The sequence below is a fragment of the Macaca thibetana genome, chromosome 7 (assembly GCF_024542745.1).
Source record: "Macaca thibetana thibetana isolate TM-01 chromosome 7, ASM2454274v1, whole genome shotgun sequence".
Classification (NCBI taxonomy): domain Eukaryota; kingdom Metazoa; phylum Chordata; class Mammalia; order Primates; family Cercopithecidae; genus Macaca; species Macaca thibetana.
In genome coordinates, this window is record NC_065584.1 from 163,396,403 (window position 1) to 163,423,343 (window position 26,941).

At 43.4% G+C, this 26,941-nt stretch overlaps 3 protein-coding genes across 12 annotated transcripts in view; 2 read left to right on the forward strand and 1 right to left on the reverse strand.

The window, feature by feature from the left end:
- Positions 1 to 26,128, forward strand: part of HYKK (hydroxylysine kinase) — a 32,929-nt gene extending 6,801 nt beyond the window's left edge. For 2 of the 9 annotated variants that reach the window (XM_050799990.1, XM_050799991.1), the window contains exons 3-5: positions 982 to 1,121; positions 12,610 to 12,793; positions 19,038 to 22,406. In XM_050799990.1, the coding sequence (XP_050655947.1) occupies positions 982 to 1,121; positions 12,610 to 12,793; positions 19,038 to 19,498 (785 nt within the window). In that variant the 3' untranslated portion in view covers positions 19,499 to 22,406. The other 7 variants (XR_007727694.1, XR_007727696.1, XR_007727695.1 and 4 more) reach the window with 7 other exon arrangements.
- The window catches only part of SKIC8 (SKI8 subunit of superkiller complex), a 421,718-nt gene that overhangs the window by 221,705 nt on the left and 173,072 nt on the right, over positions 1 to 26,941 (reverse strand). The window lies entirely within an intron of this gene.
- Positions 1 to 26,941, forward strand: part of PSMA4 (proteasome 20S subunit alpha 4) — a 231,304-nt gene that overhangs the window by 196,270 nt on the left and 8,093 nt on the right. The window contains exon 2 of one of the 2 annotated variants that reach the window (XM_050800005.1): positions 26,157 to 26,252. The gene's annotated coding sequence lies outside the window, so the exon portion shown is untranslated. Of the gene's footprint in view, positions 1 to 26,141; positions 26,253 to 26,941 lie in introns of those variants that run through there. The other variant, XM_050800004.1, reaches the window with a different exon arrangement.

Genomic DNA, 26,941 nt, shown 5'->3' on the forward strand with positions numbered 1-26,941 from the left:
TTTTTGTAGAGGCAGGGTTTTGCCATGTTGCCCAGGCTGGTCTTGAACTCCTGGCCTCAAGTGATCTGCCTGCATTGGCTTCCCAAAGTGCTGGGATTACAGGCATGAGTCACCATGCCCAGCCGGTTTTTTTTTTTTTTTTTTTTTTTTTAACCAGAAAAATAATAAAATATTTTTATTACTTAGAGAAGCTATAAATTCTGGTGCTGCAGTATAGTAGAAAGAATATTGGGAATCAGGAATTTTAGATTTTAGCTTTGTCATTACTGTATATGTAACCTTGGACACATAGACCACTTAAATCCCTAAGACCACCAGTCCTCATCTGTGAGATAGTCCTTTTCACCTCAAAATACTAAAATGCCAACAATGGACCTAATTCAGCTCTTTAAGCAGCAGGCTAAAACCAATTTCTTCAAGTTTTTTTAAAGGTTCGAAATCTTGATTGTCTTTTTCTCTCTTAATTGTTCACCATTCTTTCTTAATTTGCATTGCTACAAATACCTGAGGCCCATTGTTCCCTGAGACATAGTTATTGTCCCGTGTTGCAAACAGAGGGTGTCCTGCGGGAAGCCTGATTCTGGAAGTCATTTATTGGTACCTCACTCCCTTCAACTGTGAACTTATGAAAGAGTATGTGTTGTTGCTTTCATTTACCACAGTAGGTAATTTCTGTGTAGAGCTAAGGCCAGCAGAGTTAGGGCTATAATTTTGTTGGTATGTAAATGGCCAGTTCCAGTGTTCTTAAGGTTTGTGTATTCTACCTTCTTGCTTCATCCACTCAACTCTGCCTCATAGAATCCTGCCGAGCTGTTTTAGATTAGCACATTTTTGTTGTTGTTCTGTAATTTCTGTTCTTTTCAATAATACTTGCAAAGGCATAATAGCTTCTAATTCTATTATATCTAAATATCTATAGCTATCTGTCTCTCAATGTATATATTTAAAATAGTCAAAGGATATTTTATTCCATCCATTTAGATAGTGGCTCTGAAATCAAAAGCTACTTGGTGAGGCTGCTGACTTACCTCCCAGGAAGACCCATAGCTGAGATTCCCATCAGCCCCCAGCTATTGTATGAAATTGGAAAGCTAGCTGCCAAATTGGATAAGACACTGCAGGTAAGATATGGGGCTTTATTTTATTCTAAGGGACGTTTGTTTGTTATTTTATTTTTAAAATAAACTAAGAATCAGATTCTCTTTTTATGTATGGTGCACCTAAGGTATGTTATGAAGGGAATGGAGTCCTAGAGTGCATACATTTTGTGACCGTAAGGCTAACTTCTGCCAAACTCTTACTGGTGTAGTCCGGGTGTGGTGGTCCACGCCTGTAATCCCAGCACTTTGGGAGGCTGAGGCAGAGGGATCTAACTTGAGGCCAGGAGTTTGAGACCAGCCTGGCCAAAATAGCGAAACCCTGCCTCTTCTAAAAAATACAAAAATTTAGGGCATGGTGGCATGTGCTTGTAGTCTTAGCTACTTGGGAGACTGAGGCAGGAGAATTGCTTGAGCCAGGAGGTGGAGGTTGCAGTGAGCCGAGATCACACCACTACTCCAGCCTGGGCGACAGAGCAACGCTGTCTCTAAAAAATTTTTTTTAATTTTTTTTAATTTTTTTTTGAGACGGAGTCTCACTCTGTTGCCCAGGCTGGAGTGCAGTGGCCGGATCTCAGCTCACTGCAAGCTCCGCCTCCCGGGTTTACACCATTCTCCTGCCTCAGCCTCCAGAGTAGCTGGGACCACAGGCGCCCGCCACCTCGCCCAGCTAGTTGTTCTGTATTTTTTAGTAGTGACGGGGTTTCACCGTGTTAGCCAGGATGGTCTCGATCTCCTGACCTCGTGATCCGCCCGTCTTGGCCTCCCAAAGTGCTGGGATTACAGGCTTGAGCCACCGTGCCCGGCCAATTTTTTTAAATTAAAAAATAAATAAATCTTACTGGTGTATTGGAAAGATTACCTAAATTTTTAGAAATTCATGATATTCTTCATGCTGCTCACTGAAAACAATCAATATTCACAAATGGAAACGTGAAGATTTCATCCAGTTACAGTATAATCAGCTGGAGTTCCGTATGAAGCAATAGCTAGGTTGCAGATGGATTAATAGTGTATGTTAAGGATGTTTTTGCCCTATAGAAACAATATAATGTATGACAGGTGCCTTTTAGACTCACCCATAAAACATCTTCATTTATTCAATATTGACTGAGTACCTTTTATATTAAAAAAAATCACAAGACAAAGGAAATATATTTACTATTTATTAAGTAGAAATGGATCATCATAAAGGTCTTCACTGTCATCCTCACTTTGAGTGGGCTGAGGAGAAGGAGGAAGAGATGGGGTTGGTCTTTTTTTTTTTTTTTGAGACAGGGTCTCACTCTGTCTCCCAGGCTGGAGTGCAATGGTACAGTCACAGCTTAATGCAGCCTCAACTTCCCAGGCTCAAGCAGTCCTCCCATCTCAGCCTCCCGGGTAGCTGGGACTACAGGAGTGTGCCACCACACCCATCTAATTTATTTTTGTATTTTTTGTAGAGATGGGGTTTAGCCATGTTGTCCAGACTGGTCTCAAACTCCTGAGCTCAAGCAATCTTCCCACCTCTGCCTCCCAGTGCTGGGACGACAGGCATGAGTTACCCACGTCTCGCCAGGGGGTTGGTCTTAGTATTAGGCCATTCTTGTGCTGCTATAAAGAAATACCTGAGACTGGGTAATTTATACAGAAAAGAGGTTTAGGCCAGGTGCGGTGACTCACGCCTGTAATCCCTTCATTTTGGGAGGCCAAAGCAGGAGGATCACTTGAGGCTAGGAGTTTGGGAGCAGCCTAGGCAACATGGTGAAACCTTGTGTCTACTAAAAATACAAAAAATTATCCTGGTGTGGTGGTGCATGCTTGTAGTCCCAGCTACTTGGGAGGCTGAGGTGGGAGGATCACCTGAGCCCAAGAGGTTGAGGCTGCAGTGAGTTGTTACCACACCACTGCACTCCAGCCTGGGTGACAGAGCAAGACCTTGTCTCAAAAAAAAAAAAAAAAAAAGAAAGAAAAAAGAAAGAAAGACATTGCTCCACTTCTTGCTTCCATTTTTTCTTTTCTTTTTTTTTTTTGAGACAGAGTTTCTGTCTGTCATCCAGGCTGGAGTGCAGTACTATGACCTCTGCCTCCCAGCCCATTGCTTGCATTATTTCTGACAGGAAATCTGCCATCAGATTGTTCCTCTTAATGTAATGTGTCTCTTGTATGTATGTGGCTGCTTTTAAGACTTTCTCTTGAGGCCGGGCGGGGTGGCTCACACCTGTAATCCCAGCACTTTGGGAGGCTGAGGCAGGCGGATCACTTGAGGTCAGAAGTTCAAGACCAGCCTGGCCCACATGGCAAAACTCCATCTCTACTAAAAATACAAAAATTAGCTGGGCATGGTGGTGCATGCCTATAATCCCAGGTGGTTTGCAGACTGAGGCAGGAGAATTACTTGAACCCAGGAGGTGGAGGTTGCAGTGAGCCAAGATTGTACCACTGCACTCCAATCTGGGTGACAGAGCAAGACTTCATCTTAAAAAAAAAAAGAAAAAAAAAATTCTCTTTATCTCCAGTTTTGAGCAGTTTGATTAAGGTGTGACTTTGTATAGTTTTCCTTGAGTTTATTTTTTTTTTTTTTTTTTTGAGACGGAGTCTCGCTCTGTCGCCCAGGCTGGAGTGCAGTGGCCGGATCTCAGCTCACTGCAAGCTCCGCCTCCCGGGTTCACGCCATTCTCCTGCCTCAGCCTCCCCAGTAGGTGGGACTACAGGCGCCCACAACCGCGCCCGGCTAATTTTTTGTATTTTTAGTAGAGACGGGGTTTCACCGTGGTCTCGATCTCCTGACCTTGTGATCCGCCCGCCTCGGCCTCCCAAAGTGCTGGGATTACAGGCGTGAGCCACCGCGCCCGGCTCCTTGAGTTTCTTATGGTTACCTTCCACTGGGATTCCTTGAGTGGATGTAGTGAAATTACTTGGAAGCAGTTTGCTCCTTTTGGGTCATGCTTTTACTACTTAATAGATGGGACCAAGGATCAATTTACTAATCAGAATCCTTCAGTGTCCTGTGAACTGTGAGGTTTTCCAGTGTGGACGGTAGGAACAGGCACTCTTCCTGGCCCTGTGCGTGCCAGGTACTCTTTCCTCTAATCCCTTCAGGTAGCTCTTTCCCCAGTTTTGAGTAGTTTCCTCACATTTACACATGGGTCATACACCAATCTGCTAAATTCTCAAGGCAAACATAATGCAGATCCCTGGAGTGCTCTCTCTCTGCAGCTCTCCCATTCCTGGTCATCTGTCCTGCAAACTCAAACTACCTTGGTCTTCCCGGACTCTCAGCTCTACCTCCTCAACTCAGAGAGTCCTCTGGGCTCCATCTGGGTCTTCCCTCTCTGCACCACATTCTCTGTCAAGGCAGTGAGCTGGGGCAAACTACCCTTGTGTGTTTTATTTTATTTTATTTTATTTTTTTTTTGAGACAGGGTCTCACTCTGTCACCCAGACTAGAGTGCAGTGGCATGATCTCAGCTCACCGCAGCCTCCGCCTCACAGGCCCAAGGGATTCTCCTGCCTCAGCCTCCTGAGTAGCTGCCACCACTGCCCAGCTAATTTTTTGGTATTGTTAGTAGAGACAGGGTTTCACTATGTTGGCCAGGCTGGTCTTGAACTCCTGACCTCAAATGATCCACCTGCCTCGGCTTCCGAAAGTGCTGGGATTATAGGCGTGAGCCACCACACCTGGGACCCTTATTTGTTTTCATTCTCTCAGGGATCACTGTTTTTCATTACCTAATGTCTAATAACTTGAAAACCAGTGTTTAATGTATTTTGTCCACTGTTTTTGATTTTTCTGGCAGGAGGGTAAACCCCCTCTTGGCCAAAAACTCAAGACTAGGCTGGGCGCAGTAGCTTACGCCTGTAATCCCAGCACTTTGGGAGGCCAAGGCGAGTGGATCACCTGAGGTCAGGAGTTTGAGACCAGCTGGCCAACATGGTGAAACCCCATCTACTAAAAATATAAAAATTAGCCAGGTGTGGTGGTGGGTGCCTGTAATCCCAGCTACTCAGGAGGCTGAGACAGGAGAATCACTTGAACCCAGAAGGCAGAGGCTGCAGTGAGCCGAGATCACACCACTGCACTCCAGCCTGGGCAAGACAGAGCGAGACTCTGTCTAAAAAAAAAAAAAACTGAAGCCCCTGCAGTGTAAGTAGTATTCATTTATCCTTAGATCATCAAATAGAAATATTGTAACCTTTTTTTCTGATTAAAAATCCTTGTGTGATCCATTATTTAAAGAAAACTAGATAAAAATACAAAGAAAAATTAAGTGACTGGTAATTCCATCATCCAGAGATGACATTCTCTGAACCATTTATTCCATGTGCCACACTATTCTACAGCCCCAGGGGCATACTTGGTGCTCAGCATATGTTTATAAACCCACAGACCTTTTTCTGTACTTACAATAATCACCATTTTATATTGCACTCTATTCATCTATTCAACACATATTTATTGAGCTTCTACAAGGGTTTGGGTGGTAAACATATTAACATTTCACTTGAAATAGTTTTCAATTAAGTTTGAGCAAATTCATTTGTGGACTTTCGTTAAAATGTTCATTTGTTCATAATAATATAATTTGGATTTAAATAGCCTGTTCTAATTAATTTATTTTTAGGAAATTTTCTTCACATATTAATTTTATTTAGAAAACCTTTGAACTGGGCCGGGTGCGGTGGCTCATGCCTATAATCCCAGCACTTTGGGAGGCCAAGGTGGGTGGATCAGTTGCGGTCAGGAGTTTCAGACCAGCCTAGCCAACATAATGAAACCCCATCTCTACTAAAAATACAAAAATTATCCAGGCGTGGTGGCAGGTACCTGTAGTCCCAGCTACTTGGGAGGCTAAGGTAAAGAGAATCACTTGAACCCAGGAGGCGGGGGTTGCAGTGAGGCGAGATCACACCACTGCACACCAGCCTGGGTGGAAGAGTGAGACAACGTCTCAAAACAAACAAACAAACAAAAAAACCCAAAACAAAAACCTTTGAACTGATTGTAGTGCTCAGTAAAGTCTGTCTACATTCCTCAGACTTAAACCTACTATTGAGCTGTTTAAATGACTGTCTGCTACATAATAGCTTTCCTTTACCAGTAACCTTTCCTTCTGCCCTATCTGTGGGCTTCATTCATATGCCTATGGCCACTGAACTTTCAACTTTTCCTGCTATATTCTGAAAAAGTAATACGGTTTCAGAGGGAAATAGCACCACATCATTGCTGACAGTGAGTCAATTCTGCTGTGCATTTAGCCACCTACTGCTCTGCTGTGAAACTTACTTTAAGTTGTCTTACAGAGGACAACGGAGCTCTAGAGGGAACCAAGCCTTCTTCATTTGGCATTACATGCATTTTTATGATGCATTATTCCTGTTGCTCATCCCCTCACCCAGGCTTACCCCATGCCTTTGCAGGAGCTAAGTTCTTAGTTTTTCTGTAAGTATGAGAACTGTAGAGTCTATGAAAGATAATATATACAAGTGTGGTATTTCAGTCATGTAGGCATGGCCGAGGCTGGTGGCTGCTCTGCTGGGGACATGGTTGGGCCATTGAAGCTTCCCTCAGTTGGTCAGGTAGGCCTGTGGGATCCAAAGAAGGTAGGAGTTCTGGGGATTGTAGGGGCCAGAACTGAGGAGTTAACAAGTGAAGGGACCAAATAGTACTGGAATTTGGTTGCCATTTGGTGCCACAGATGGGCTGGAAGTCAATCTCAGGAGATTTCATTAACTATAAGAAAGAAGAAAATATAGGACAGGCTTATGAGTATGACTGTGGTAAAAGCTTTGTACTAGAGAATACAATATGCATGGGAAATGGGAGCTGAGGTGTGAGGTAGAGAATGAGGGAGTTATTCGATTGGTGCAAAAGTAATTGTGGTTTTGCCATTACTTTTGATTGCAACACTGCAGTTACTTTTGCACCAGCCTAATAACAAGAGGCAGGCTAAGATAGGCTAATGAAGAGTGCTGATTAAATTGTCAAGAATTCAGGTTGGTGTAGCAAGGAACCAAGTGGATAGAAAAGCCAGAGAAATCAGGCAGATCAAGGACAACACCGATTTTAACAAACATGTATTGAGCACCTATATGTATGAAGTTTTCATTTCATGTCTTAGTGAATCCACAATTGATTGTAAAGCTGGTCATTGATAGCTTGATTTTGCTATCTAAGGAAACTAATATCTGGGATATTAAGTGGTAGAACCAGTTGAAACCTAGATCTGTCTGACTCAACCCCAGGATTCTTCCCAGTACCCCACACTAGAGAAGTTCCACGGCTGTGTGGGACAATCGTGCCATCATTTCAGAAGCTGACTCAGAGCCTTCCCTGAGTAGACTGTCGCTCCACTGGAAACCCAACTAGAATATTTTATTTCACTTTTCTTCTTCTTCTTTTTTCCTCTTCCTTCCTCTTCCTTCCTCCTCCTCCTCCTCTTCCTCTTCCTCCTCCTCTTCCTCTTCCTCCTCTTCTTCCTCTTCCTCTTTCTCTTTTTACTCCTCCTCCTCTTCCTCTTCTTTCTTCTTTCTTCTTTCTTCTTCTTCTTCAGATGAGATCTCACTGTGTTGCCCAGGGTAGTCTTGAACTCCTGAGCTCAAGTGATCGTCTCACTGCAGCCTCCCAACTAGTTGGGATTATAGACATGAGCCATGATGCCCAGCTATTTTACTTTCTTTAAAAATAATAAATATGCACAGTATAAAATTTCAAACAGTACTGAAAGGTATAAAATGAAAATTTTTTTCTCTCCACCATCATCTCCATTCCTCTATAATCCCAGTCTCCAAAAGTAACAGCTCCTAACAGTGTTTTTTCAGTGCTTACTATGCAATGTCTTTGTGATCACAATTGGCATTTAACACACAGGATGTTAAATGTACAAAAGAGAAGACTCTGGTTCGAGACCAGCCTGGCCAACATGGTGAAACCCCATCTCTACTGAAAAAAAATTTTTTAAGTTAGTTGCCTGTAATCCCAGCTATTGTGGAGGCTGAGGCAGGAGAATTGTTTGAGCCTGGGAGATGGAGGTTGCAGTGAACTGAGATCGTGCCATTGCTCTCCAGCCTGGGTGATAGAGTGAGACTCCGTCTCAAAAAAAAAAAAAAAAAAAAGAGAAGCTCCAAAGCCAGGTGGGGTGGCTCACACCTGTAATCTTAGCACTTTGGGAGGCCAAGGTGGGTGAATCACTTGAGCCCAGGAGTTCGAGACCAGCCTGGCCAACATGATAAAACCCTGTCTCTACTAAAAATACTAAAAAGTTAACTGGGCATGGTGACACATGCTTGTAATTTCAGCTACTTGGGAGGCTGAGGCATGAGAATCAGTTGAACCTTGGTGGCAAAGGTTGCAGTGAGCTGAGATTGTACAACTGGACTCCAGCCTGGGCAACAGAGTGAGACTCTGTCTCAGATTAAAAAAAGAAAGAAGAGAGAGAGAGCAGGAGTGCTATCCTCAAAAACCTGGAGGACTAATCCTGTTCCAGATGGTCTCAGAGGTCATAGTTGGAACCAGTGGCATGGATACTATTAGAGAGGCAGAGGCAGATTTTAACTGCACAAAGGGAAGAACACAAAGCCATCTCAATAAGGGTAAAAAGTACATACCATGGGAAGTGTGTTAGTCCATTCGTGAATTGTAATAAAGAAATACATGAGACTGGGTAATCTATAAAGAAAATAGGTTTAATTGGCTCATGCTTCTTCAGGCTATACAGGAAGCATAGTGGCTTCTGCTTCTGAGGAGGCCTCAGGAAGCTTCTAATCATGGCAGAAGGCAAAGTGGGATCAGGTGTCTTAAATGGCAGGGGCAGGAGCAAGAGAGAGCAAGGCGGGGGTGCTGCATACCTTTAAACAACAGATTTCATGAGAATGCACTCACTGTCATGAGAGCAGCCTTAAGAGGATGGTGCTAAACCATTCATGAGAAACCACCGCCATGATCCAATCACCTCCTACCAGGCCCCACCTCCAATATTGGGGATTACAGTTTGGCATGAGATTTGGTGAGGACACAGAGCCAATCCATATCATTCTGCCCTGGCCTCCCAAATGTCATGTCCTTCTCGCAATGCAAAATTCAATCATCCTTTCTCAACAGTTCCCCCAAATTTTAACTCATTCCAGCATTAACTCAAAAGTCCACAGTCCAAAGTCTCACCTAAGACAAGGCAAGTACCCTTCTGCCTATGAGCCTATAACATTAAAAACAAGGTGTTTACTTCTAAGATACAATGGGAGTATAGGCATTGGGTAAACACTCCTATTCCAAAAGGGAGAAATCAGCCAAAAGGAAGGGACTGCAGGCCTCATGCAAGTCCAAAACCCAGCAGGGCAGTCATTAAATCTTAAAGCTCCAAAATAATCTCCTTTGACTCCATGTCCCACATCCAAGGCACACTGATGCAAGGGGTGGGCTCCCAAGGCCTGGGGCAGCCCCACCCCTGTGGCTGCTCTCAAGGGCTGGTGTTGAGTGCCTGTGGCTTTTCCAGGGGCAGGGTGCAAACTACTAGTGGATCTACCATTCTGGGGTCTAGAGGATGGTGGCCCTCTTCTCACAGCTTCACTGGGCAGTGCCCCAGTGGAGACTCTGTGTGGGGGCTCCAAGCCCACATTTCTCCTCCACACTGCCCTAGTAGAGGTTCTCCATAAAGGCTCCACCCCTGCAGCAGGTTTCTGCCTGAACATCCAGGCTTTTCCATACATCCTCTGAAATCCAGGCAGAGGTTCCCAAGCCTCAACTTTTACACTCTGTGCACCCACATGCTTAATACCACTTAGAAGCCACCAAGGCTTCTAGCTTGCACTTTCTGAAGCAGTGGTCTAAGCTGTACCTGTACCATACCCCTTTGATCCATGGCTTGAGCTGGCACAACTGGGATGTGGGGAGCAATATCCTAAGGCTGTGTAGGGCAGCAGGACCCTGGGCCTGACCCACAGAACTATCCTGTCCTCCTAGCCCTCCAGGCCTGTGATGGTAAGGACTGCTACAAGTCTCTGAAATGACTTCAAGAACTTTTCCCCATTGTCTTGGCTATTATTGCTTGGCTCCTTTTTACGTATGCAAATTTCTGCAGCCTTCTTGAGGTCAGGAGTTCAAGATCAGCCTGGCCAACATGGTAAAACCCTGTCTCTATTAAAAACACAAAAATTAGCTGTGCATGGTGGTGGGTGCCTGTAATCCCAGCTACTGAGGAGGCTGAGGCAGGAGTATTGCTTGAACCTGGGAGGCAGAGATTGCAGTGAGCCAAGATTGTGCCACTGCACTCCAGCCTGGGCAACAGAGAGAGACTGTCTCAAAAGCAAACAAACAACAATAGCAACAATAAAACAGATCTCATGAGAACTCTCACTATCACAAGAACAGCACCAAAGGATAGTACTAAACCATTCATAAGAAACCACCCCTATGATCCAATCACCTCCCACCAGGTCCCAACTCCGATATTGGGGATTACAGTTCGACATGAGATTTGGTGGGGACACAGATCCAAACCATATCAAGAAGTATTCAAACAGGCTACATGACTATTTAGCAAGAAAATGCTACTGATAAGAGAATCATCAGGGGAAGGTTCTCAAACTCCTGGTCATAATAGTGAGTATTGAAATCCATTCAGAGAAACTTTTTTTTTTTTTAATTTTTATTTATTTATTTATTTTTTGAGATGGAGTCTTGCTTGGTCACCCAGGCTGGGGTGCAGTGGCATGATCTCGGCTCACTGCAAGCTCTGCCTCCCAGGTTCAAGCTATTCTCCTGCCTCAGCCTCCCAAGTAGTTGGGACTACAGGCACCTACCACCATGCCTGGCTAATTTTGTGTTTTTTTAGTAGAGATGGGGTTTCACCATGTTGGCCAGGCTGATCTCGAACTCCTGACCTCAAATGATCCACTCACCTCGGCCTCCCAAAGTGCTGGGATTACAGACATGAGCCACCATGCCCGGCCAGAATATAATTTTTAAAAACACCAGAATATGTCACATATAATGGTCTGAGTATTGTTTACTGAGACTTTTTTCTTTATATGTGTGTGCCTGTATACTGGGGTTATGATGTAAAATATATTTCTTACTGCAAGTCGTGCAAAAAGGTTTGAAATAAACTTCACTGGATGACCATCAAGGCATCTTCCAGCACTCACTCTGTGAAAGAGGTCTGAACTGTGGGTCACAAGATCCAGGTCCTCCCTCAGCCTTATAATTACAAGTTGTTATCTCTCTGTGAACCCCAGTTTTCCCATTCGTGCAACGATAGTGAAAATTATTTACATCTTTAGATAGAGTGGTCAAAGTCTAAAGCCCCTTCCAATTCCAGAATTTTTTTTTTATTCTAAGAACATCCTTTAATTCAGCAAGTATTGCTCAAACAGTGCCTTCAATGTGCCAGGCACTGTTCTAGGTGTGGGGATACAGGAGTGAACGAAACAGACAAAAAACAGCCCTACCCCTCATGGAGCTTATATTCTAGTGAGAGTAGACAGTAAAATAAGTAAGTGAACTATGACAAATGTTAGCAATAAGTGGTAAGGAGAAAAAATAAGCAGAGATGATGGGTACAAAATATCAGGGAGAGGGTTGAAATTCTAGATGGAGTGGTCAGGACATTCTCACAGAGAAGGTGTTTTTTGAGTAAAGACCTGGTAGAAATGACGGCACTAACCATCTGGTGAAGGGCATCCCCAAAAAGGGAAACAGCAAAAGCAAAAGGCTGTGAGGTGGGAACATGCCTAGCATGTTCCTTGAACAGCAGGGAGGCCAGGGTGGTTGGAGTATGTGAGCAAAGCCAGTAGAAGATGAAGTCAAAGAGGTTACAAGGGGCATGGGTGAGAACAGAGTTCTTTAGAGCTGCCTCCAATTTCTTTTGTAAGCTGTGGGCAATAATGCCTATCTTTACATAATTATGAGGATCAAGTGAGCTGGGAATGTGCTCCCCAAACTGAGAGATCCTGCACAGATATGAAGGGCTTACTATTTTGTGAGTTAAAGTAAATGGGGCAAGTCAATGACCATGAGAGAATGCCACCTGTCTCCCTCAGAGACTCCCTGGCCAGTCTAGAGCAGGTAGTCTTCTGAAGCAGCAGATCTCTTGTGATAGTGAGTGAGTTCTCACAAGGTCTGGTTGATTAAAAATATGTAGCACCAGCCAGGCGAGGTGGCTCCTACCTGTAATCTCAGCACTTTGGGAGGCCCAGGCGGGTGGATCACCTGAAGTCAGGAGTTTGAGACCAGCCTGGCCAACATGGTGAAACCCCATCTCTACTAAAAATACAAAAAAAAAAAAAAAAAAAACCAGGCGTGGTGGTACATGCCTGTGATCCCAGGTACTCGGGAGGCTGAGGCAGAAGAATCACTTGAACCCAGGAGGTGGAGGTTGCAGTGAGTCGAGATCATGCCACTGCACTCCAGCCTGGGCGGCAGAGTATAAGACTCCTCCGTCTCAAAAAAAAAAAAAAAAATGTGCAGCACCTCCCATCTCTCACCAGTGGTTGCTCTCTCAAGAGACTAAGAATATCTCGCTTTTGATTGATTTAGAAATTCCATCACCCAAAGTTAAGTAGTCTTCATCGGAAGAACTTCATCTGGAATCTGAAAAATGTTCCTCTTCTGGAGAAATACCTGTATCTCCTGGGCCAGAATCGAAACCGAGAGATTGTCGAGCATGTCATTCATCTATTCAAGGAGGAAGTAATGACCAAGTTAAGTCATTTTCGAGAATGTGAGTATTCTCCCAATTAAGTATTTTTCTTGATATTTAAACTGTCAAATTTCATATCATCAAAAAAGTATGGAGGTACAATTTAGCTTTATCAAATCTTAAAATTTTGCCATATTTGCTTCTATTGCTTTTTAAATAATAATATTTTTACTTTCCTCAAAATTGCTACATTTGAAGCCTCCTCTAAACTTTACATGAGTCTACCTCTCTTCTTCCCATTAAATTTGCACATTACATATGTATGATTTATAAATTATTTATAGTAGGGTTTGTGTTTTTCAAACTTTATATCAATGGTATCACACTGTGTATTATTATTCTGCAACCTGCCTTTTCTATTCAACATGTTTTGCAGATTGAGTCATATGAATATTTGTAGTTTTAGTTCAGTTTATTAGTTTTAACTGCTAAATAGTATTCCATAGTATGAATATACCATAACTTATTTGCATGTACTATTACTATAATTTTTTGTCCATTCTCTTGTTAATGGAATTTTAGGTTGCTTCCATTTCTTTGCTACATAAATGATGCTTCAATGAACCCTCTAGTAGAGGGGTCCCCAGACCCCAGGAACTGGGCTACACAGCAGGAGGTGAGCAGAGGGAAAGCAAGCATTACCGCCTGAGCGCTGCCTCCTCTCAGATCAGCAGTAGCATTTGATTCTCGTAGGAGCGCACACCCTACTGTGAACTGCGCATGCGAGGGATCTAAGTGAGAATCTAATGCCTGATGATCTGAGGTGGAACAGTTTTATCCCAAAACCATCCCTCCCCTAGTCTCCTGTCCATGGAAAAATGGTCTTCCATGAAATCAGTCCCTGATGCCAAAAAGGTTGGGAACTGCTGCTGTAGTATATATCTCCCTGTGTACACAGACAAGTGTTTCTCTAGGGTATATATCTAGATATAACCAGCTTTTTCATCCAGCATTAAGTACTGGTCAAAGGCAAGGAACTGGCTGGGCACAGTGGCTCACACCTGTAATCCCAGCACTTTGGGAGGCCGAGGTGGGTGGATCACTTGAGGTCAGGAGTTTGAGACTAGCCTGGCCAACATGGTGAAACCCAGTCTCTAATAAAAATGGGAAAACTATCTGGGCATGGTGACATGTGCCTGGAATCTCAGCTACTCAGGAGGCTGAGGCAAGAGAATCGCTTGAACCCTAGAGGTGGAGGTTGCAGTGGGCCTAGATCGTGCCAGTGCACTCCAGCCTGGGCAACAGAGTGAAATCCATCTCAGGAAAAAAAAAAAGGCAAGTAACTGAAGGGCATTTCTATCAAGGCCTAAGATAGGCAGTATGTGTTTCTCGGTGTTTACTTACTTTGTGTAAACACAATGTAAGGTGTAGCGTAAAAACAGAGTTGATTTTTTTCCCTTTAAACCTGTTTTTCCCCCAGTCTTCTTCATCTCATTAAAGTGGTATCCACCATTCACCTAGTTAATCTGGACAAAAAGTTAGGAGTCATCAGGCTTCACTTTGTTCTTTCTCTCACATCACAAATCCAATCAAATTCTATCCATTCTTTCTTCAAAGGAGAGCCTATGATCTGGATGATTGCAGTGGCCTTATAACTGGTCTCCCTGCTCCTGCTCTGCCTCTCTACCATATATATTCACTTGTCTTCCCCTTCTTTTCTCAATACTACTTTTATAAGATTCTTCGTGTCATTGCATGTGCTAGAGTTGGCTAACTTTTATAACTAAAATATTGTATTCACTAATATACCACACATTATTCTACTCTTAAAAGATACTTGGGTTGTTTCTTATTTGGGGTTACTAAGAACAGTGGTGCCGTGAACATGCTTGAGTCTCAGTATACATGTTCATTAGTCTTTGAGTGTATACTTTGGGGTAGGATTGCTAGGTCATAGGACATGTCTAATGTCTATATTCAGCTTCACTGGATAATACTAATGTTTTCAAAAGGGGTTCTATGAATTTATACTACAGCTAGCAGAGTGTGAAAGTTTTCATTGTTCTATACCCTTGGTGTGGTCAGACTTTTAAAATTTTCTCAATCTGATTTGTACATAATACTTTATCATTACATCATGGTTTTAAAATCCATCTCCCTATTTATTGACCATTTGAAATATATTCTTGAGAAGTGCCAAATCAAGTCTTTGGCCTTTTTTCTATTGAATTTTTTTTTTCTCATTGATTTGTAGAAATGCTAAATATATTCTGGATGTGAGTCCTTTGCTAGTTATATGTGTTACAAATATTTTATCCCATTCTCTGGCAAGTGTTTTCATGGTATGGTGTGTTTGGATGTGTAATTCTAAATTTTTTTTTTGAGGCAGTCTTGCTGTGTCACCTAGGCTGGAGTGCAGTGGCGCGATCACAGCTCACTGCAGCTTCGACCTCCTGGGCCCAAGCGATCCTCCCACCTCAGACTCCCAAGTAGCTGGGACTAAGCTATCCACCATCATGCCTGGTGAATATTTTTATTTTTGTAGAGATAGGGTTTCTCTATGTTGTTCAGACTGGTCTCAAACTCCTGGGCTCAAGCGATCCTCCCACCTTGGCTTCCCAAAGCACTAAGATTACATGAGCAACTGCACCAGGGCCCTGTTATTTTTTACAGCTTTATTGAGTTGTAATTCACAAACCATGAAATTAACGATTTATTTATTTATTTATTTATTTGAGCTGGAGTCTTGCTCTGTCACCCAGGCTGGAGTGCAGTGGTGCGATCTCGGCTCACTGCAACCTCCACCTCCTGGGTTCAAGAGATCCTCCTGCTGCAGTAACCCAAATAGCTGTGACCACAGGTGTGTGCCACCATGCCTGGCTACTTTTTTTGTATTATTACTCATGGATATTTAGAAGTATAAATCCTGTTCCCCAAAATATGATGAACTTTTTTTGGTTATATATTATTGTTGATTTCTACGGTAATTACATTGTGATCAGAGAACATACTTTATATTAGTGCTGTCCAGTAGGATTTTCTTCAATGAAGGAAATGTTCTATATCTGTGTTGTTCAATACAATAGCTCCTATGTGGCTATGGGCATTTGAAATGTGGCTAGTGCTGCTAAGGAATAGGAATTTCAATTTTATTTTAATCTTACTGAGCTAAAAAAATTTTTTTTATAGCTGGGACTACAGGTATGCATCACCATGCCTAGCAGATTTTTTATTTTTTTTATAGACATGGAGTCTCACTATGTTGCCCAGGCTGGTCTCGAACTACTGGCTGCAAGCGATCCTCCCACATCAGCCTCTGAAAGTGCTGGGATTACAGGTATAAGCCAATGTACCCAGCTTGAATCCTGTTTTTTTTTTTTTGTTTTTTTCTTTTTGTTTTTTTGAGACGGAGTCCCGCTCTGTCGCCCAGGCTGGAGTGCAGTGGCCGGATCTCAGCTCACTGCAAGCTCCGCCTCCCGGGTTTATGCCATTCTCCTGCCTCAGCCTCCCGAGTAGCTGGGACTACAAGCACCCGCCACCTCGCCCGGCTACCTTTTTGTATTTTTTAGTAGAGATGGGGTTTCACTGTGTTAGCCAGGATGGTCTCGATCTCCTGACCTTGTGATCCTCCCGTCTCGGCCTCCCAAAGTGCTGGGATTACAGGCTTGAGCCACCGCGCCCGGCCCTCTTTTTTTTTAAAGACAGTTTTACTCTGTTGCCCAGGCTGGAGTTCAGTAGCATGATCTCAGCTCACTGCAACCTCTGCCTCCTGGGTTCAAGTGATTCTTATGCCTCATCCTCTCTAGTAGCTGGAATTATGCACCACCATGCCCGGGTAATTTTTGTATTTTTAGTAGAGATGGAGTTTTGCCATGTTGGCCAGGTTGGTCTCGAACTCCTGGCCTCAAGTGATCCGCCCACCTCAGCCTCCCAAACTGCTGGGATTACAGGCGTGAATCACCACATCCAGCCCTCCAGTTTGAATCGTAATGAATTTAAATAACCACATGTGTCTAGTGGCTACCATATTAGACAGATCAAGCTCTATATGATTTCAGTCATTTCAAATACACTTTATCATGTAGTATTTGGTAAATTTTTATGAATGGTTCATGTGTGCTTTAAAAGAAAGTGTATTCTGCAGTGTTGGGTATGAAGTTATATATGCCCATTATGTCAAGTTTATTAATAATTTTTAAATTTTCTGTAACTTTCACTTACATTTTGGTCTGCCTTTTTTTTTTTTTTTAACAATTATTAAGTAAAGTACATGTTAAAGTATATTTTAATCTACTATGATTGCAGATTGCCTATTCTTTGCTTGTATTTCTGTCAAATTTTGCCATATATATATATGTATATAAATTTTTTTTGAGATAGAGTCTTGCTCTGTTGCCCAGACTGCAGTGCAGGGCTCACTGCAATCTCTGCCTCCCGGGTTCAAGTGATTCTCTTGCCTCAGCCTCCCGAATAGCTGGGACTACAGACGCCCACCATCATGCTGGCTAAATTTTGTATTTTTAATAGAAACAGGGTTTCACCATGTTGTACAGGCTGGTCTGGAACTCCTAGACTCAAGCAATCCACCTCGTTGGCCTCCCAAAGTGGCCAAAGGGATTACAGGCATGAGCCACCACGCCCAGTCAAATTTTACCTTATACATTTTTGAGTCAATTATATAATATATCCCAATTTCAGAAATACATACTTTAAAATCCATGATTTACAATAATATTGTTTCTGTGTGCCCACTCACTATGTTACACTGCTTAAGCATGATTTACACAATCCTAAATCATATAGAAAAAGTCAGCATTATAATTAAAAGTTAAAATTATATACTTTATATCGTGTATGTGCTTCAGGGCTTCATTGACATCTCTTACTAATCTTTAGTCAGTGGCTTAAATCCGTGCTTCTTAGACTATCTATGGTAAAAGACAAGTGTGGGTTTTTTCCCCCAACCCGTTACAGTCTGGCATATGGTCCTACTATGCAAGATTCTCTTACAGTTCGTGTCACATGCAACTAACCACGGGAGTTTGACAAAACTTGAACTCCTATACGCTCCGTTCAATGAGACAAGGCCACTGATCACACTCTTGGATGTCATATGACTGTAAAATTTTCTAAACACTCTCAACTCTGTTCTTATCTCTTGCAGACTAGTAACATTTTGTAGACCAGTACTGGCCACAGACCCCACTTTGAGTAGTACTGACTTAAAATATCACCACCAGGCCAGGCGTGGTGGCTCACGCCTATAATCCCAGCACTTTGGGAGGCCGAGGCGGGCAGATCACGAGGTCAGGAGATCGAGACCATCCTGGCTAACACAGTGAAACCCCGTCTCTACTAAAAATACAAAAAATTAGCTGGGCATGGTGGTGGGCGCCTGTAGTCCCAGCTACTTGGGAGGCTGAGGCAGGAGAATGGCGTGAACCCGGAGCTTGCAGTGAGCCGAGATCGCGCCACTGCACTCCAGCCTGGGAGACAGAGAGACTCCGTCTCAAAAAAAAAAAAAAAAAAAATATATATATATATATATATATATCACCACCTATTTCAGTAATCAAAAAATGGGAAATTTAGAATTACCACATTATCAGAAAATTTTGTTTAAAATCCTAGGTGAGGCCAGTCATGGTTGCTCAGGCCTGTAATCCCAGCACTTTGGGAGGCTGAGGCGGGTAGATCATTTGAGGTCAGGAGTTCGAGAGCAGCCTGGCCAACATGGTGAAACCCTGTCTCTACTAAAAATATAAAAATTAGCTGGGTGTGGTGGTACACGCCTGTAATCCAGCTACTCAGGAGGCTGAGGCAGGAGAACTGCTTGAACCCAGGAGATGGAGGTTGCAGTGAGCCAAGATTGTGCCAGGGTACTCCAGCTGGGCAACACAGTGAGACTCTATCTCAAAGAATAAAAATAAAATAAAATCCTAGATGAAAATAAAGGTAAATCTGGTTCATTCTAGGACTCTTTGTTTCTTCTAACAATATGAATATGTTTCTATTCTTTTTAAACATTTCTGGGTCTGAGTAGTTCTTTTCACTTTACTCTTTTAATAGCCAAAATCAGGTATTTGTAGTGACTGCAGTCTCCATCTTCTGGCCTTGTATTGATGAAAAGCAAAACAACCACCCCAAATTAACTGCTTTTATTATTTTCAGATGAAATTATTTTACTTCAAGAAAAATAGGGCTTGGCCCTTTATCTCTGACTGCTCATCAAATTATCTGAATGGCTTTGCCTATGAAAGAGAAATGGAAGGGGAATAAATTGGAATATTCAATAACTATTTTTATGTGATTTTTCTATTTTCAGGTATCAATCATGGAGATCTTAATGACCATAATATTTTAATAGAGTCCAGCAAGTCAGCCTCTGGAAATGCTGAATATCAAGTGTCTGGGATTTTAGACTTTGATGACATGAGCTATGGCTACTATGTGTTTGAACTGGCAATTACCATCATGTACATGATGATTGAAAGCAAAAATCCTATACAAGTAGGAGGCCATGTCCTTGCAGGGTTTGAAAGCATCACCCCACTGACAGCTGTAGAGAAGGGTGCTTTGTTTTTACTTGTATGCAGTCGTTTTTGCCAGTCACTTGTCATGGCTGCATACTCTTGCCAGCTTTACCCAGAGAACAAAGATTATTTCATGGTTACTGCAAAAACCGGGTGGAAACACTTACAGCAAATGTTTGACATGGGTCAGAAAGCTGTAGAAGAAATCTGGTTTGAAACTGCCAAATCCTATGAATCTGGGATCTCCATGTGACTGAGATCTCCATGTGATTTTAACGTGGGTAATTAAAATAGGGCCCAATCAAATTTTAGGAAGGATTTTCCTGTATAGTTAAAAATCAATTGATGGAATGGATCAATTCTGAATATGACAGAGCACATGAAATCCCTAAGGTCTTCAAGCAATCTCATGACAATTTTTTAAAATTCACAAAAGTACCACGAGCAAGCATATTTTTCTGTGAGTCTCACTTGCCATGTCTATAAACACATATGATACCATTTTGAATCAGATAATCTCACAAGATCTATTCCAGTCCTGAGATTAATGACTGTTTTTAATTTTTAAAATAATATATACATACAGATATATTGACATATTTTAAATATCTGGACATAACATACTGACCTAGATAACATACTAGCAGTTCTATGAAACCTCCTCTGATCTGTCCTTTCTCTCAAATCCCAGTGCACTGTGTCTTTTTCATGGCCCATCACTTTGCATAATGGATCATGGTTGTGCAGTCATCTTGCCTGAGAGCTATTGAGGGCAGAGACCATGTAAAACTTATTTTTGTCTTCTCATCCCTTCTTATCACACCTGCTATTATAGTACCTTTCCTACAGAGAGGTCTTTAAAAATATTTGAAAATAAATGTGTGCTAGAAGAAAGGATGGAGAAGGCACACACTAAGATGCTTTAGAAGAAAGCACAGACAGCATTCTTTTTTTTTGAGACAGAGTCTCACACTATTGCCCGGGCTGGAGTGCAATGGCAATTTCGGCACTGCAACCTCCACCTCCCAGGTTCAGGCAGTTCTCCTGCCTCAGCATCCTGAGTAGGTGGGATTACAGGCGCCCGCCACCACGCCAGGCTTATTTTTTGTATTTTTTTAGTAGAGACAGGGTTTCACTATGTTGGCCAGGCTGGTCTTGAACTCCTGACCCTGTGATCCACCCACCTCAGCCTCCCAAAGTGCTGGGATTATAGGCGTCAGCCACCATGCCCGGCCACAGGCAGCATTCTTGGAGAAAAAATTTTAACTTGTCTGAGAGGGTGGTTGAAACTGGAACTCCAGAGACAGATGCTGGAAGACCCTGGGAACTGCAAGGAAGCAAATAATGACATCCAGGCAAGGCCACTAACCCCTCACCTACCAGATATAATGGTTCCTTTCAGACTGATACCAGGAACCTCCTTAAGCATATATATTTTAATTCTCTATAATTTCTTTTTGGATGACTATGAAGTAGATTGGGTAGACTGAATCTCACTGTATACTTGGCTGAAGGTATCCCACTGTGTTTCCTTCACTGGTTTCTCTTCATGTCTCCTTTAGTATGATTTAGTAAATGGCTGTTTACTATTCTTATGGTTTCAACTATTCATTGTCTACAGATGACTCAAGCCTAGAACCCTGGCCATTCAAACACTCAATAGTTATCTTTCTATATATATGAACAGGCATTGATCCTATCTCCATCTTTCTGTCTACCTACCTAGTCTTCCCAAAGTAGATATTTCTCTAAATTGTCTTATATGGTTCATTTTTCACTTCTTTGTCCCTCGATTTCATTTCATTTCTTTTTTTTTTTTTTTTTTTTTGAGGGCAGGGGGACAGGGGTTCACTGCAGCCTCAACCTCCTGGGCCCAGGTGATCCTCCCACCTCAGCCTCCCTAGTAGCTAGGACTTCAGGCATGTGCCACCATGCCCAGCTAATTCTTTAAATTTTTGTAGAGATTGGGGTAATACCTATCTCATACAGTTAACAGAGTTCATTGTGAGAATTTCATGAGAGAACAGTGCCAAGTGCTTAACACAGTGTAACACATAGGACTCAGTAACTATTTACTCTTAATAAATGAACCATATTCCAGGTTACCCAAACTCAAAATATTGAAGTAATTTTTTGCTTGCCTCTCTTATATTCAGTGAGCCCTACTGGTTTTTAGAATCGTAGAATTTTAGGAATCTTTGTCTTTCCTGAATTTTTTGGGGTTTTTTTGTTTTTTTTTTTTTTGTTTGAGACAGGGTCTCAGTCACCCACGCTGGAGTGCAGTGGTGTGATCACAGCTCACGGTAACCTCTACCTCCTGAGCTCAAGCAATCCTCCCACCTCAGCCTCCTGAGTAGCTGGGAGTACAGGCATGTGCCACCATGCCTGGCTAATTTATTTTATTTTGTAGAGATAAGGTCTCACTATGTTGCCCAGGCTAGTCTCAAACCCCTGGACTCAAGCAATCCTCCTGCCTTGGCCTCCCTAAATGCTAGGATTACAGGCGTGAGCTATCATACCCAGCCTGTGCTGTTTTTTAACAATATATAATAAAAGCCAACATTTATTCAGCACTGAAGTATTTTACACACATTAGCTTACTCAATTTTTACAACAAACCCATGAGGGAAGTACTGTTATAATTAATTCTCATTTTCAGATAAGAAAATAGCAGCTGAAAAAGTAAAAATAATTTGCTCAAAGAGAGCTAGGGCTTAAATCAGGTCTTTCTGATGCAGACCGTGCTCTTCACTACCACAAAGTTCCATGCTACTTTCTCTCCCTCTCCCTCCTCTCCTGTCCCTGCTGCGCGCGCGCACACACACACACACACACACACACACACACACACGCACACACACTCACACACAGGAGGAACAAATGAGATCATTCACATGAAAGCACTTACGTCTCTCAAATTTAAGGGATTGTGGTTTTTATCTAGTTTGACCACTCAAGCTAAAAACTAGGAACCAGAAAAATGGACTGAAACTTGGGTTTCACTTTCAGACCAGTGTTGATCCTCTGAATTGATGAAACTCTATAGATTTCCCTCTTGATTGCCCCTGCTAACATAGATTTCCTTTCACGCAATTCCTAATGCAGATATTGCTGACCACTGTTTAGATGTTTATATGCTGCATTGCATTGATATTTTACTATTTGGTGTTTGTTCTAACTTGTCTCCAATCAATCAATTTCATGTGGTTTATATAAACTCTTTGGTGGCTGTGATGGTTAGTTTTAGGTGTCAGCTTGCCTGGATTAAGGGACACAGAGATAGGTAGCAAAGCATTATTCCTGAGCATGTCTGTGCAGAAGTTTCCAGAAGAGACTGGCATTTGAATCAGTAGCTGAGTAAGGAAGATCCCCCTCACCAATATGGGTGGGCACCATCCAATCTGTTGAAGGTCTGGATAGAACAAAAAGACAAAGGAAAGATGGATTCAGTCTCTCTCCTGGGACAACCATCTTTTCTTGCCCTCAGATAGCAAAACTCCAGGTTCTTGGCCTTCAAACTCCAGGACTTAACCAGCAGCCCCTCAGGTTCTTAGGTCCTCAGCCTCAGACTGAGAGTTACACCATCATCTCCTTTGTTCTCCAGCCTTTAGACTCAAACTGAATCACACAATTGGCTTCACTGGTTCTTCAGCTACCAGAGAGCAATCGTGGGACTTCTTAGCCTCCATAATTTAGTTCCATAATAAATCCCCTCCTGTCTGTCTACCTATGCATCCATCCATCCCATTGATTCGGTTTCTCTGGAGAACCCTAATACAATGCATAAATTAAACATTTATTTTACTTTACCTTCAGGACCTAGCACCATGCCAGGCCCCTAGAAGACCCAGTAAAGATTTGTTGAATAAACTGTAAGAATGAACACACCACTACAAGTGCCAGGTCCTGGTCCTTTCAAACAACGTGGAGAAAACCCAGTTCCAGATTTAGGAATTAATACTGTATGTCTGGCAAAGACTCTTTGCTCTTGCTAGTGCCTTCTGTCCAGGCTTTTAACCCCCCTGGACTACAACACACCTTTACTTTCTGGTGTTCTTAGTCTCCCTAACCTCTGCACTTTGTATTATGTAGGCAGATAAAAACTCTGGTTACATATATTGCTCTTTGATGACCAAAAAAATTGTGGCTTAAAACTTTAATCATTTTATTAGCTTATGGTTTCTGGCAGTCATGAATTCAGACAGGCCCTGGGACAGTTTGTCTCTGCTCCCCAGTGCTGGGGCCTCAGCTAGGAAGACTTTAAGGCTGGGAGAGATTTGATGCCTGGGAGAGACTCAATCACTGTGTAACCGAACACTCGTTTCTTAAGAGTCCAATTGACAAGGGTGAGGTATGATAGAAAGACAGAATTTATTAACCAAAAATAGTAAAGGTAAAGCAGTCAGATTCCTTTCCAAATTAACGGCTTCTATTTTTAGGAAGAAGGCAGGGGTTTAAAAGGAAAAAACTTGATAAGGAAGACATGCAAGAACTGGGCTGAGTACAGTTGTCCGTGTGTCTTGTTCTGGTGGCTATCTTGGGTTCTGGTCCACCTGGACCCTGGGTTGATGGCATTTCAACAATGGCCAGGTTGTTAACTAGCTGCCTTGAAGTAATCTCTGGAACCTTGCAGCTGGGTCTCCAGACTTGGTCTCTGTGTCTCAGGATTGACCCCTGGAACTTCTAAGAAGACACATAATTAGATACTAATAGACAGTTATGTGAAGGGAGTATATATGATGAGAAAGGGAAGGATGTGGAGTCTAGAAAAGGCTTCTGCAGTTTGCTTCAAGGTTGTATCTTTAAACCCAAGGAAAAGGGGGAAAAAATTTTAATGCAGTTTGAAGCTAAGCTGCCTGGTTACAACTGGGTACTAGGATCATCTGGAGGGATCTTCACTCAGCTATTTGGCAGGTGATGCTGGGACTTCATCTAGGCTGTTGGCCAAACACCTCTCCATGTGGCCTTTGCCTCCTCAGAGCATAGTGTCTGGGTCCCAAGAACGACCATCCCAAGAGGACAAGACAGAACCATATCACTATTTGTGACTTGCTCTTGGAAGTCACATGATATTCCTTCCATTGTAGTCACAGGCTCACCCAGATTCAGAATAAGGGGACACAGAACCTCTCAATGGGAACCATCTGTGGCACATTGTAAGAGGAACATGTGGGATGAGAGATGTTGACGGTTCATCATCCTAAAACATCACTTTAATCCTGTCTTTCCATTACTGACCAAAACAAATTCTGGCACTAAAAGCACTCTACACTTTGGCCTCAAACACCTTTCCTTCTTTACTTCCTGTATTATCTCCATTCAGATCAGACGGAACTACTCAGTCACCCACACTTGTCAGACTCATTCTTCTTTTGTCCTTTTTCTCAACTAATCCTTCTTCTTTTGACCTGAGAAATTCTACCTCTGACTTAAAAGTTACTGTTCACTGAATTCTGCAGAATGAACTAAGGTGGCAGGCAGGGGCCCTCAGAGATGCCATACGTTACACCACCTGAGGATGCTTTCAGAGCACCACCTGTGTGTGACTCTTTGCCATCTTGCCTTGGCTCACTTCCCTGTGTGCTTGGAAAGCAGAGATGATAGGTGAGACCCCAAAATGCAACTTCCAAGCCATCTCCTTTTCAAAGCCCACATCCCCCAATTATTTTGCAACCAACATGAAGAGGACAGAGTTTCTGCCCAATGGGTTGCTTTTTGGGAGAGACTGAGCAGATGACATCATATGAACCCAGATCTAGTCAACCTTCTAGCCTGAAAAAACCTGAAATGAATAGTAGATAGTTTACATAGGGACTGAGGCTGAATGAGCAAAAGGGTGGAGAGATGGATAATGAACACATAAACAAGTATGACAATTTCAGTAAAGAAGATAAAATGGTGCAAGTATATGCTGACAGTAGGGTATTGTTTTAACTACGCTGGTCAGGGTAATCCTTTCTGACTGGTGAAAAGCAGAGAAACACCAAGTGAAAATTCTTCTAAAAGTGTGAACCTGACCATAATTTTTTTTTAATTTTTAGAGCCAGAGTCTTTGTCTGTCACCCAGGCTGGAGTGCAGTGGCGCGATCACAGCTCACTACAGCCTCAAACACCTAGCCTCAAGCCATCCTCCTGCCACAGCCTCCCAAAGCAGTAGAATTACAAGCGTGAGTCACCATGCCCGACCATCATCATAATTGTTTTTTTTTTTTTTTGAGACGGAGCCTCACTCTGTTGCCCAGGCTGGAGTGAAGTGGTGCACTCTTGGCTCACTGCAACCTCTGCTTCCTGAGTTCAAGCGATTCTCATGCCTCAGCTTCCTGGGATTACAGGCGTGCACCACACACCCGGGTAATTTTTGTAGTTTTAGTAGAGACGTGGTTTCACCATGTTGGCCAGGCTGGTCCCGAACTCCCGACCTCAGGTGATCCACCCTCCTCGACCTCCCAAAGTGCTGGTGCTGGGATTACAGGCGTGAGCCACCCAGCCTTCCTCATCATAATGTAAATGTCCAAAATGTATACATCAGCAGTAAAAGTGAAAGCCAGAATGAAAAATGGAGATGATGACAGAGGTAAAGTCTCATGTGATTGGAACCATTTCGGGAAACAGGACAGGAATGGTAGCAATTAAGAAGCCGGTCCACACTATTTGCTATCCTAGGTGTGAATAGTGAAGAGAAAGTGAAAGTAGAGCGCCAAGGGTAAGAGAAGGAAATTAGTTATTCCACCTTCTGGTTGGCTACGGTCTTCCTGCCTTCCTCCCCATGGCGCAGCAACTCCTCCACCTGCTGCAGCGCCCCAGCTCCCACGAGGGCCACGGGTTCTAGCTCCGCCCCACAAGGAGGACTTCCGTGTCCTCGGCCATCCCACTACCCCCTCCCTTAGCGGTTCTGCGCAAGCGCGGGGGCCATATTAGCAGCGGTTATTCGGGCAGCCCTGGTGGTTTATTTTCCCGCGGAGATAAGGGCTCAGTGGACATCTGAAGTCTTCAGGGTCTTCCATCTGGTGAGCCTTTGGCCCCTGGGGGCCCGCGGAAGCATGGCCGCTCTTCCCTTCGGCGGGGGTAGTGAACGTCAAGACAGTCGGTCCCGGCCTGCAGTTGCCGCCGAGGAGCCGTGGGCACGATGACTCTGCACCGCCTCCACGGTGACAGACCAGCCGCCGGGAATGGCCCCCTCCGGCCGCCGTTGGAGGCTTCCCCGTGCCGAGCCTGGACGCCGGGGCCCGGCGAGGGGGCGAGCTGAGGGTGGGGGTCTGTGGGCAGGACCGAGGACTCGGGGCGGCTTCCGTCCCCGGGAGTTCGGTACGTGAAAGTTAGCGCTCCCGGAGGTGCCGGTGAACTCAAAATCGTGCTGTGACCGGCGTCAGGCGTGGAGACCACAGAAAGTTGTGCTTACGCTCGAATCAGAAATCCCCGGCGAGTCTCTCTGTGTCCTACCTGTTTCTCTGCTCTGGGCCATCCTTACTTTGCACCTTCCTATTACCTCAACCAGTTCGCTGCCCTCCGTCTCTCACGAGCCAGAGGGATCATTTAAAGTGCTAATCAGTTCTTGTGGGCCTTGGGAATCATTCCGAGGAGCCCCAGTGGCTGAGAGAGAAAATTCTGTTTTTACCTGGGCACGCGGGCTCTCCAGGATTTGATTCCAGCTTACCTTTCCAGTCTTGATTCCCTGTATTCCAGTATTTGGGAATGT